Source organism: Conger conger, chromosome 7 (genome assembly GCF_963514075.1).
Source record: "Conger conger chromosome 7, fConCon1.1, whole genome shotgun sequence".
Taxonomy (NCBI): Eukaryota; Metazoa; Chordata; class Actinopteri; order Anguilliformes; family Congridae; genus Conger; species Conger conger.
The window spans coordinates 10,203,790-10,217,105 of record NC_083766.1 but is presented as its reverse complement, the minus strand read 5'-3'; the positions used below and the strand labels follow the sequence as shown (position 1 = coordinate 10,217,105).

At 44.0% G+C, this 13,316-nt stretch overlaps 1 protein-coding gene across 1 annotated transcript in view; it reads right to left on the bottom strand.

Moving 5' to 3' along the window:
• Positions 1 to 13,316, bottom strand: part of uvrag (UV radiation resistance associated gene) — an 85,732-nt gene that overhangs the window by 70,170 nt on the left and 2,246 nt on the right. Inside the window, exons 2-6 of the mRNA XM_061250051.1 lie at positions 10,990 to 11,107; positions 10,334 to 10,368; positions 6,205 to 6,366; positions 5,277 to 5,351; positions 4,990 to 5,075 (exon numbers count right to left, since the gene is read on the bottom strand). Coding sequence (XP_061106035.1) covers positions 4,990 to 5,075; positions 5,277 to 5,351; positions 6,205 to 6,366; positions 10,334 to 10,368; positions 10,990 to 11,107 — 476 coding nt within the window. The remainder of the gene's footprint in view (positions 1 to 4,989; positions 5,076 to 5,276; positions 5,352 to 6,204; positions 6,367 to 10,333; positions 10,369 to 10,989; positions 11,108 to 13,316) is intronic.

Sequence of the window (13,316 nt, the reverse complement as noted above, 5' to 3'; positions counted from 1 at the left end):
GCCACACTGACCCAGCAGACTGGAAGACTGCACGGCACCGCAGCGTCAGCCTGCACAAGTACAGGCTTACCCGATCGAGAAATAAAAAATAAAAATAAAAACTGCCTGTATAACCTTAATAATGACAAACATAATGTGCAGGGGAAGTAACAAAAAAAAAAAAAAAAAAGCACAAAGGAGGATAAAATAAATAAATAAATAAAAATAACCTTGGAAGAAAAAGAAGAAAAAGAGCCAAAAACGAACTCCGCGGTGCTTGTTTTGATATTGTTAAAATACATTCCGAGGGTGTGAAGAATAACAAATATCCGCATTAAATTCAACAGGGCGCCTTTAAGATTAGAGAGGAGTTTATTTTCCGTAAGCAGAAAATGTCTTTTCGGGTCTCAGGCCAGGCTTGGGGTCTGTCCCGGGCCAGCTGTTTAAACTGGGCTCCTAATCCTGCCCAGAACAATATCCTGTGCCTGATGGCTTCAGCACAGCTCTGCCAAGGAGTCCCGAGCGGGTCGTGCTAAACGTGCTAACCACAGGGGGAGCTTATCACCTCCGCTTCCATTCAGGTCTGGACTCCTCCATGTGGAGTGGAGGCATACCCCAAACTTTGCAGCGGGGAGGGGGTGGGAGTTAGGGGGGGGGCAATAACAGCAGGTGAAAACAACAAAACAGCCCCACATAAAAAACAGCAATGTTCTATGGGACTGGCCAAACGGTTTTAGCTGAACATGGAACGCAGAATTTTAGACCGTACGGGTAGGCATCTTCCAATATTTAACTGGTTCAGATTCAAAGCGGTTTATGCACGAGAAAGGCACTTCATATATTAGGGGTTTTGTTAGAACAATCTGGTTTCCAATCGAATTGCAGGTGGAAACATTTTGTTCAAACGTCAGCAATACGGACAGAAGCTAGTAGAAAGGTAATCTTTGGAGGAAAAAAGAAACAAGGAAAGAAAGCGCTGAGAAGTGCGCTAAAGCTGCTTAGTCACTGCCAGCTGCACATGAATCTACTTATTACGGTCATCCTTTTCCTCACAGATTAAATCAGGAGTCTGATGAAAATAGCGGTTTCATTTTGAGTCAGCCTGGTTGCAGATTTTCTCAGCATTAAGTCTGTACAATCATAAGTCTGTACTTTGTGTCAAAACGTTTGCAGTCCTGCCAATAGAAATGCGTTCACAAAAACAAACAAAAAACATTAGCGCAGACCGGCTTACGGCTACACCATCCATTACCACAGCCTTAGAGGGTGCCGCTTGGCAGTCACACAAAAGAACAAGAGGTAACATTTAAGATCATCATCGCTGAACAAACCATAGTTTATATTCCTCCTATAGTTGTTTACAGGTTTACTCCTCAGATATTATTTATAGGTTCTAAATCCAGGGCTCACCCTCTCTTGGGTTGTTTGTGCCGGAGACAATTCCTTACGTAATGCGCAGGGAAACAGAAGCTGGCAACTGCTCAGAATGACAATAACAATGGAGCTTAGTCTTAATCTGAAAAGCATTGGGGCTGTCGCAGAAACACAATATCGCAGTCAGCGCCGGGCTACACTAAATTGTTTTCTCGTTCCCGTTAAGATCAGGTTGTGTTTTGGTAGGAATGAATGGAATCCCACACTAGGCCTCGTGTGGCACACAGCCACGCGTCAGCCTCTCCAAACATGCGAGGCGCCAACTTGGACAAGAAAAGGAGGGAACCATCTTAGACTTACATTTACAAGTGATGCCTTGTAACAGCCGCAGACCGGCCGATTCACCCCTGGTGAAATGGCTTCCAGCTTTGTCCAACAGTCTTAGAGACACCCTCAAATTCGATTTCTGGATCTCTGAAGATTCAGTCAGTAGATCCAGTCAGTCAGGATCTCTGAAGATCCCGTCAGTCAGGAGCTCTGAAGATCCAGTCAGTCAGGATCTATGAAAATCCAGTCAATCAGGGTCTCTGAAGATCCAGTCAGTCAAGATCTCTGAAGATCCAGTCAGACATTTGGTCACCCAAAGGGATATACCTGGGCAGATCTCCATCCCTCCGCAAAAGTATTCTCGGAGCCAACTGGTGATCTCCATTCAAGTGAACTCACTGGTGAGTTAGTCACCCACTTGGCATTTCCTTGGACTAAACCAACACAGGTTCCCACGGGCACGGGTCCATCGGCAGGAGAAGATTTTGCTGATTAATAGCCCATTTCATAGCCGCACTACCCCCTTTCCTCACACTGGAGGCTGAGATATTTGAAAGGCTGAACAAACTCAACAGCAAAGTGCTGACAAATCGCTAACTGAACCCAAAACAAAAGGTTTCAGAGACGATAACAGCATTCCTTTCCTATCACAACACCACCACGAAGTGTCCTCTAGGGGGAGCCAAGCCGAGTTTCCTGCGCCACGCTACGCTTCCGCACGCCCGCAAAATTCTGACCGGACCAGAGAGGGGAAATCGGGGGCGAGGATTTATTAAGCAGAACGTAAACGTCGACCTTCCGCGCGACCTCCGCAGACGAGCTCGGTAGCAGGTCTCCGAGTGACCCGCGAGCGGCTAGCGTACGTCTCCGTGCGGTTAGAACTCCGGCCTTCCGTGCCCCGTAACGCAGAGTCCCTCCATCAGCGCCGCGTCAGTTGGGCTTACATTACCGCTGAGTAATGAAGCGTCTCCCCGCCCGGGGGCTCTGTCCCCAGCCTCAACACTCCCAGCCTCAACACTCCCCGCTCACTTCAAGGCGGCGGGGTCTGGACGTCGGCAGATATCGTTAGCGGCTGTCGCCCGACGGAATATGTCTCGGGAGTGGTTGCGAAATCACAGAGAATGTAGACAAAACCACAATGAAAAATGTCATTCTTTTATTTATTTTTAATTGCTATGACACTACCGCATCCCTTCATGCTTTTAACTCCATTTCGGACCCTTTAACCCATTATGGACTACGGTGCCCCATAGAAAGTCCATAGAAAGGGCTAGAAATCACAATGCATTTCAATGGTCATGTGTCTTGAAAAACGGTCACATGATCAAATACAACGCTGGTTTTATTCTGTCTGTTAAGGGAGATGTAACGTGCAGGTTGCATCCGCCTGCTAAGGGGTTAACATAAATTCAGTAAATCTGCATTGAAATATACACAAATACACAGCTAATGAAAGTAATAATATACAAAATTGTAATGGAAACACTGGAGAGCGTGGCGTGTGTTTCTACAATCTAGCTTTCAAGGGCGCTCGTTCTTCCTTAAATATTTACATGAAAACACTACATTAAAACACTCGTCTCAAGCATTTCAGGAAATAGTTCAGGTTCGAGAGCCCTGGCTCAACAGAGACATTCTCTTCCATCCAGAGGAGAGGATTCTCTGACAATCTAACGGAGTGATCTTTATATTCAGGGCCAGAGCTTTAACAGAGTACAGGCCAGAGCCAAGATATTAAACAGACACCTACATCTGCCCCATAAAACCAAGGCTTTACAAACACATCTGTGTAATCGGCGAAACCCCGACGTCCATTATCAGATCTTCTCTGCCCTGGACATGAGACTATGACCAAGGGGCATCGTCTAGGGCTGCTTTGAGATGTAAAAAATGTAAACATCTTTGTTAAATGACAGTGGGTGTAGCTCACCTGACACGGCAGTCACTCGCCAACCTGGAGCCGCGTAATTCTCAAAGACAGGAGCTGATTCCCAGGCCCAATGTAATCTACGAGCTGACACTGCACAGCACACCGTTCTGGGGCCAAAGTGATAGACTGCAGAAAACCATGCGTCACGGAGTTCAGCTAAACACCCCGAAAAACCTATGACTTCAACACAATGCGGGTCCCGTGGGGTACAGACGGTGTGAAGAACACCAAGTGATTCTGGGAGCAACAGTAAAAGCTGGGAGCAACAGAACCACGTCAGTTGTACTTGTTGTACTCGTCTATTATTTTGGAGGCATCGGTCAATGGAGAACTTCATTTAAACTTTAAACACAGAGCAGGAGAGCATTGCTAGGAAAGCTATTGTGGCACTACTTGTTAGCTTTAGCAGCCTTCGGAGTTAGATTGTTCAGAAAGTGATGTGCTGTCTCCCCCTAGTGGTGTGGTGAAAATCTGCCAGAAGCATCCATTTTCACCCCTTACATTTTGAATAAAAGGACGCCTTCCAATGTAATTAATATGTATGTATTACCTGTATAAAAACTATTTTTCCCCCATTTCATCCCGTTTCTCCAAAGAGTGCAAAAGAGTTTCTAATGCCCTTTCAATGTAAAACATTGATTCTTGGTTCCAAGTCCTGGTGTAGCACCAAGCTGAACCATTTAAGAAACTATCCAATTGTAAAAGTGGCCAACTGAAAATTATAAACTATGCAAGTCACCCTGCAGACATTAAGCTAACAGATGTATTTCCAAACATATGCTTGTACTAAAAGATTGTATTCAAGTGCCACCTGCTGGAGAATCCATGTTAAAACCATACAGGAATTGCATGGCTGCTTTGGAGAGGTAATTAAAACAGGCAGTGGTTCACACTGTGCCCTGCACACGGAGGCTTTCCACTTCAGATACAGCCAGCCTGCATTCACGCCACAAGCTGTAATTCCAGGCTGACACAAAGAGCCTCCTAAAGCATAGTGGATTTTACATTCCAGATTTGTGATATGAGATATTAGATTTTACATTAGATAATTGCAAATTTTACATTTTGTTTTTTTTTATTTTTATATTAAAACAATGTTTTTGTATTGATGTTCATTGTAACAGCAGAATAATTCAGTGTTTTAATTACAATTGTCTTGTGATAATGCTGAAAGGTCAATGAAAGTATAAAAGTATAGCATTGTAAAACAGGAAGTTCCCTTAAGCTTCAGCTAATTGGGCTGCTTACATAAATTATTACGTATGTGAATGTACTTAGCGTGGGTTATGACCCAACGGATCACTTGCAAGACCAACATTAAAATGCAGATTTGCCCTGGGTAGAGGAGGCCCTGAAATGCTTTGTGCTGGGGACCTTACCGCAACAGGGAGAAGACGCTGTAGGAGTTTCGCACTGAACTCTGGTCAACCTGAAGCAAACTGCTCTTCTTTTTTTCAGAGTGGTCCTGAAGCAAAAAATGGACAAAATGAAACCATACTGAACACTTCAGTTGTCAAAGACATTACATAAGCATTGCAGTATGTCTGCTTTCCATACCCGGCACTGTACAAATATTCTTAAATGACAAAGCTAACAGAACACTCGAAGATTTGAAACAGATATTAACTGGTAAGGTCTCAAATTCATCAAGGGAGAAAAAACACACCTTGTGATCGAAGTCAGCTGCATAGTAGCCATCGTTTAATCCAAATATGATCTCATTTGGATTTCTGGAGCGGATCTACGGGCAGAAAGAACATAGCGGTATTTGTCTGTTTGGGGTGATGGAGGGCACAGCCCTGTTACACAAATGTGTGTCTGTCCAAGGCAACACATAGAACAGGGAAAGGACAGGCAGAAAGAGGGGGCTTAGGGAAAAGAAGGGAACAGGGGAAGGAAAACAGCAGAGGATTGGGAGATGAGACAAAGGAAGGGGACATGAGCAAAGGAAGGGGACATAGGGGACAAGAGGGGACATGAAAAGAGGAAGGAGCCATAGGGGACATGAGACAGAGGAAGGGGACATGAGCAGAGGAAGGGAACATAGGGGAAATGAGACAGAGGAAGGGGACATAGGGGACAAGAGGGGAAATGAGACAGAGGAAGGGAACATAGGGGACATGAGACAGAGGAAGGGGACAAGAAACAGAGGAAGGGGACATAGGGGACATGAAACAGAAGAAGGGAACATTGGGGACATGAGACAGAGGAAGGAGACATAGGGGACATGAGACAGAGGAAGGGAACATAGGGGACATGAGACAGAGGAAGGGGACATAGGGGACATGAGACAGAGGAAGGGGACATAGGGGACATGAGACAGAGGAAGGGGACATAGGGGACATGAGACAGAGGAAGGGGACATAGGGGACATGAGACAGAGGAAGGGGACATAGGGGACATGATGAGAGGGAGGAGACGTGAGCAGAGGAAGGGGACGTGAGCAGAGGAAGGGGGTGAGAACAAGGGGAGGAGAGAAGTAGAGAAGGCAACAGGGAGAAGAATAGGAATTATGTATCCTATCCTTATGTATCCTTTGCAGCAGTGGAAGGGGGCATGAGAGAGACACAGTAAAATGAGATCCTCTCTCTCACCTGCTGCCCAGTGTATCTCAGTCCATCCAAGTTGACCTTCCACTCGATGAGGAGCTGGTACTGGTCCCCCCGCCCTCCCCATATCCGCACCACGAAGCAGGACACCGAGGTGTCAAGAAGGTCAGGCAGCATGCCAAAGTCCAGACTCCTCCATGTAGGATTCTATTGGATGAAAAGCAATAAAATTTGAGTTAAAGTTCAAAAAGCCGGGATGACAGTTAATATGGTAGCTTAGGGGAGCATGTTCCCTTTGCACCTCAAATATGGAGTTCTTTTGACCACGCAAAAAAGAAAGTCCATGAATAAAAAGACAGCACCTGTCTTCTCTGCCAAGGCTACGAAGCTCATAAACTCTTTCCCCATTTAACAGACTCAGCAGGAAGGATGGAGCGAGGAGACAGCTCGCCCCACGCAACAACAGGAAGTACAGAGGGAAATGAATCTTCTGAAATACAGTGGCTGCAAAAAACACGACGTAAAGAGGGCAGAACATTGGACAGCAAAGGCCACCATGAGAAAATGCCAACGCTAGCAAGACTAGAGCTTTCACGGCACAATTCCAGACACGATGGAGATTATAGTTCTGTTGTAGCTATCGCACATAAAGTGCCCTCCATAACGTTTGGGACAAAGACCCATCATTTGTTTATTTGCCTCTGTACTCTACAATTTGAGAATTGTAGAAAAAAAAATCAAGTGACATATTGTCAGATTTTAATGAAGGGCATTTTTATACATTTTGGTTTTACCATGTAGAAATTACAGCAGTGTTTATATATAGTCGCACCATAATGATTAGGACACAGCAATGTTATATAAATGTAAGCAGTCGTGTTTAGTATTTTGTTGCATATTCTTTGCATGCAATGACTGCTTTAAGTCTGTGATGGGTGTCTTCTCTGGTGATGCTCAGCCAGACGTGTATTGCAGGCATTTTTAGCTCATGCTTGTCCCAGGGGGCGAGTTCTCTTCACCATATGAAAGGCATGCAAACCATTTTTAGCTTAGAAAAACTCCTTAGTTGCTTTAGCAGTATGTTTGGGATCATTGTCTTGCTGTAGAATGAACATCTGGAGTTTAAAGGCATTTGCGTGAACTTCAGCAGATAAGATGTTTCTATACACTTCAGAATCAATTTTGTTACTACCATCAGCAGTTATATCATCAATGAAGATAAGTGAGCCAGTACCTTCAGCAGCCATACATGCCCAGACCATAACACCCCCACCACCGTGTTTCACAGATGAGGTGGTATGCTTTGGATCTCGGGCAGTTCATTCTCTCCTCCATGCTTTGCTATTGCCATCACTCTAATATAAGCTCATCTTTGTCTCATCTGTCCACAAAACCTTTTTCCATAACAGTGGTTGCTCTTTTAAGTTCTTATTGTCAAACTGTAACCTGGCCTAACGAGTGGTTTGCATCTTGCAGTGTAGCCTCTACTTTGGTTCATGAAATCTTCTGCCTAAGGGTTGGCTGATGTCTCTAAACATTTTATTCTTGTTTCTCAGTCTCATAATAGCTTCTTTGACTTTTATTGGCACAACTTTGGTCCTCATGTTGATAAAAAGCAATAATAGTTTACAAAGGCTATTGAAAGACTAGAGGAAAGACTAGGTGCTGAGAGCTCTCTTATACCTGCATTAAAAAGCCAATTAAACACACCGGAGCAATTACAAACACCAGTGAAGTCATGTGTCCCAAACATTATGGTGCCCTGAAATTGGGGGACTATGTCTAAACATCGCTGTAATGTCTACATAACACATGTGAGGCGGCCTGTAGCGTAGTGGTTAAGGTACTTGACTGGGACACCGAAGGTCGGTGTTTCTAATCCCGGTGCAGCCACAATAAGATCCGCACAGCCGTTGGGCCCTTAAGCAAGGCCCTTAACCCTGCATTGCTCCAGCTCCTGCTCCTGCTTAGTCTAATCAACTGTACGTCGCTCTGGATAAGAGCGTCTGCCAAATGCCAATAATGTAATGTAATAATAATGTAATAATGAAACTAAAATGTATAAAAATACCCTTTAATGAAATCTAAGAAATTGTGTTAATTGCGATTTCAAATCTAAAATTGTGGCAAATCAGAGGAAAATCAAAACATAACATTATGGAGGGCACTGTATCTACATAAGATGACAATGCACTGAACAGAAAGAAATGGCACAATTAAAATAATGAAGCATAAACATACAACTACATAAACAGGGACAGCTGCATGCAAATCCTTTGCAGTTTCCGTATCTAGTGCGGAACAGTAACCTGTTATTGCCGTTACAAGATGGCATTGCCTATCTGGCAAAATATAAACCCAAGGTGCTAATTTATTCCCACTTTTATCATAATATTGAGGCTTCAAGGAAAATAACTGCTGCTGACTCATGGATTGTGACCAACAAAGAGATTATCAGTTTCTTTTTCTTTTTCACACTGTATGCTTCTGTGGAGAGCTTACTAACATGACAGGGGATGCAAGAATAGAGAGTGTAGCTCTCAGGAGAGAAAGTGCACCACAACGCTAAGTGTTATGCCAAAGGTGACCCGCAGCTTTACCGTAAAAGTATAAATATAAATTAAAACTCCAACCCAGTATCCTGCAGATTACATTTTTATCACCACACTGAAGAATGTGAACGTTTCACCAGATCCTCGAATAGCTCTAATGAAAGTGTGTTGACCAAAACATTAGCACTTCATCAGACTTACAGGTGATTTTTAGTGAGCCAATATCTAAGCATATGTGGGTGAATTTCCCAGGTTAGTAAAATCTAATCTCTAAACCGCCAATAGATTCTTGAACAGGTTGGCCCCAATCACACATCACTGATGCTTTGTTACCAAAGTCATTGGGCTGCAGTGTGGGAGAAAGTGATTTGTGCACAGCTCACAACTTCCTCTTAGGACTTATCTAAACTGCAACAGCACCAGCTGCGGCATGAAGCCAAGTGTACTACGTCCGGCAGTGAAGCGTGCCCAAAGTTATGGCAGTGGGGGAGGTGGGTAATTTCCTCTACAATGCTTTGAAGAAAGGATTTGTAGCATTTCACAGATATGGAGAGAATAGCGGACAGAACAACGCAATTCAATAATTAACACAGAATCCGGTAATTAACACAGAATTAGGCAAATCTTTAATTTGTGCTTCACTGAAATGCACTTAATTTGAAGGGGCATACTGTATTAAAATTGTGTGTTGTATGCTGCTCTCATAAACAAAGCATTATGACTCAATCCACAGATGTGGGCTTAGTGCCGAGAAATGCTAACGCGTGCCAGCTTCCTGCTGAGCCAACATGTAGAGGCTACTCTACTGCCTGCTACAACTGCTGCAAATCCCTCAGAAAAGGTTCTCCGCTCCAATGTGTCAAATATGACGCCAAACCCAATCATTTTACTGCACTTTGCTTATTATTCATCAGATAGTGCTCATTGAAATAGCTTTTGGAAGGGGAGAATGCGCTCTCTCTAACTTGCTACACACTATAATGACGTGTATAAGAGACAGAAGTCTGCCAACGCAAGGCATCCTTTTGGTTCATGTCATAGACGTCAGTGCTGGGGGGGGGGGGTTTCTACTTAAAAATTAAAGTTTGATAAAAACTGAATGAGTAAGGTGAAAAAAGATAAATATATGTTGTATGATAATCAAGAAATCTGAAATCAGGAAAAACAAAACCAAGAAATTATAAATTACTTTATAGAAACAGAAATGATTTGACAGGGCACGGGATGTGCTATGCAGGGCTGGAGCAGCAGAGGCTAACAGCGCGTGGCCTGGGCCGACTGCCCGCTCTGCAAAGCTGCAGCCACTTGCCCCCGGCAGCCAGGGAACCACCATCTGTCACCCTAAAAAAAGAGGCCTGTTGCAGGGCCGCAAAAGGCCGTCGAGGGGGCCTCGCTGCAGCACGTTCTGGAGGGGCCCTGCTTTCAGCCCCGCCATAACGTACGGCTTTGTCGCTATTGTCTGAGTGGATAATCTGACGTTAAAGGTGCGGGTGTCACATGCAGAGGGACAGACAACAAACGGCCGCAAGGTCCGCCTGATATAAACGAGCAAAGTTGCACAGCGTATTTATTTTAATTGTTTTTTTTTTTTTCATATTTTACCTTCAGATGATAGCACTTACCAAGGAGTCCTTGATGATCTCACTCTTGTAAAACCCTAGGAAAGAGCAGAAAAATTAAGTCAGCTCTTTTCATCAGCTTTTTAATTTGTTATGACTGGGAGGCATTCCAGTTTGCCTTTGATTCAATGATTTAAACTCCTGTGAAATTAATCTAAAAAGCAAAGCATATAAATCTCCAACAAAAGCATTTCGGACCCGTTAGCAGCAAATGCTTGGTGTAGATAAGTTCATAGCCTTCATGAACTCATTCATATTTAATATTTCCGTCAAATTAACACGGCAAAGAATGGCAAGCACAGGCTGTTCTTTTTGCACTGCACTCCAGCTGAGCTGTGATGTCAGACTGCAGGTGCCTGATCGATCTCCCCGGACACAGGGGAAAACTACAACAAGACCACAACCCTCCCTCCCTAGACGACCTTACAACCAACTGTAGTTGTGTATTCTGGACCCCTGGCCACAGTCAGCACTGGAAAGTCCGGAATCGGTTGTGGTCCATGGAGTGCAGCACTTCATCAAAGACTAGCACTATAGCTTAGAGTGGATCTGGACAGGCCCGTATGTACTATGCCACCAAATGAAGGAAGAAAGTTTAGAATAATAGAAGCACGAGGATAAACAGATTCTTTGAGAGCCCAGAGGAGGGACAGCCTCACCTCTGGATATCCTGTCCTCCTGACAGAGGTGCAGGGTGAAGTAGGTGTCTAGCAGCGGAGAGCCGTTCCTGTTGACGATGTTTCGCGCCGCGATGCTCCGGAGGTGCCGCAGACGCCTCTGTGGAAGGACAGAGAGAGCAGGTGTCACAGGGCAGGTGTTACTAACCAAACAAGCACAAAAAGTCCCCTTCCCATCTGAAACACCTGGGCTGTTTTTAATAGTCTGGTGCAAGTGCAGTCTTCATTTTCCACACCGCGGCCACTGTCTTTTAACTTTTAACTGTCTTTTAGTGAGGGTTCATAGGAACTGTATGTGGTAGGGATGGCCAATTTTAAAAAGCACTTGTATTCCATTGTTCCACTCATTTGTTTTAAACAAATATGTGACATTGCCAGTATATCCTTGACCAAACAGTCGAAAGCTTAGGTCAACCAACAGCCCTGTTCCATGCAAATGTGTCAAACTAAACAAAAACCTCCAGAGAATACTGCCAAAATGAGTCCGACTTCACACAAAATAACCCTCATAAGGCCTTCATTTGCTTATTTAAAATTCTAGGGCCACCATTTAGTCGGGAAGATTTCAGTTCATTGAATGTAAAGTAGGCTACAGTAAGTAGGTTGCTTTGGGGAATGTTACTTTGGGGAACCGACATCCTAGAAACTCAAGACATACTCTTCTACAAAGTCGCTATGGCTTAATCAATGTGAAATAAACAATCGCAAGGTTTAAACTGAGCACGGTTTTCTTGGAAAAATCCATTTTCGCTGACATTTGCTCATCTGCAAAGTGGTAAGTATTTAGGCCTGGGTTGCCGGGCGGTTAATCCTGTATCAAGGCACTGTGCTATAGCACAGGTGTGGTGCGAGGTGTGGCTCTAAAACGATAACGATAGCACCTGGCTGTCGGCAGCCCATCAGAGCAAAACACAATTGGCATCAGCATTGGCCAGCGAAGGAAGCGTTTAATTCAGCTGGGATTACAGCATCTCATCACTCACTAGTGATCTCTGCTAGCCCATGGTCCACCTGCTGAGCAGGACACAAAGCAAATTCCTCTGACTCACCAGCTGTGCAAGCCCAACTTGAAGAGGCTTGCACAGTGTCAACAAGCAGGAGATGACATCATCCACTTTGAATGAGATACTTGTCTGCACTCTCCCAAATCAATGGACTGTTGCGGATCAATATGTCTGGACGTTCCAAAGTGGGACAAATGGCATTAAAAATTTTCAATTAAGTGAAGTAATCATTGTTAAACTTGACTGCCCCCTCCAAAAAAAAAAACCTCTTGGTACTTTTCCCTAGCAACAAGTTGTTGGTGCTACAATTTCATTTTTATTATGTGGAAATCAATGTTCTGAAATAATTGTGTGGTGTTTAACGATTTATCATCTGTTAATTTTGTGACCATAATGGTAGGATCTGAAAAACAAATGTATTTGCAGCTGACGTGTAAGAAATTAGGAAAAACAATAACACTAAGAAATGCTACATGCAAGAGTCCTGCAAGGTTTACTCAAGTAGCCAAAAGCATAACAAAATGTACATTTTGTGGTTTAAAAAAAATTTTTTCACCAAGCAGTTATTTGACCCAGGACAGAATAAGAGTGATATAGTGCTAAAATCATTAGCAACATTAAAAGGGGGAAATGTTTAATTTAGGAGAATTGACTTAATTGGACTTGGACAAGGATGGGTGGAAATGTACCAAAATAACTACTCACAGAGTTTGCTTTATTGTGGTGGCCAAGTGGTAAGACACTGAGAAAAAGTAAGTCGTTCTTTCAGCCGCCCGGCCCAAAAGCCACAGTCAAGGCCATTTCATGAACGGACTCAGTGTCACAGCAGGCTCACCTGACCTGCATTCTTCAGCAGAAGACTTAGCCTAAGTTACACCACAGAAATTGCTGCAGGCATTACGGGAAAATCTAAGTCATGAGATTCCCTATGAGATTAAACTTGCGCACAAGTCGCATTTTGTTCCACAGTCCCTACAAATGTCAGTCACCCGTTCAGTCAAGGAAGAATCCATTAGTATCACAGCGGGGAGAAACCTCCCATTCCGGTCATCGAGCTGCCACTAAAGAGAAGCCAGTTAGGCCTCAGCTCCCGGCACCGACATTCAAACAGACAACTGGGTGGGCAGTGCAAGAACATTCACCAACAAATGCCACCCTCAAACCTCATCACAGATGTAACACAAATGAATAAAGCTTAGAGAAGAACAACATCATACAACAAAAGCGAGCCAGAGGAGAAATAGCCTCATGTCTGAATGAACTGAAAAACAGAAAGCTCATCCAATCACAGACTGTATTACAAAA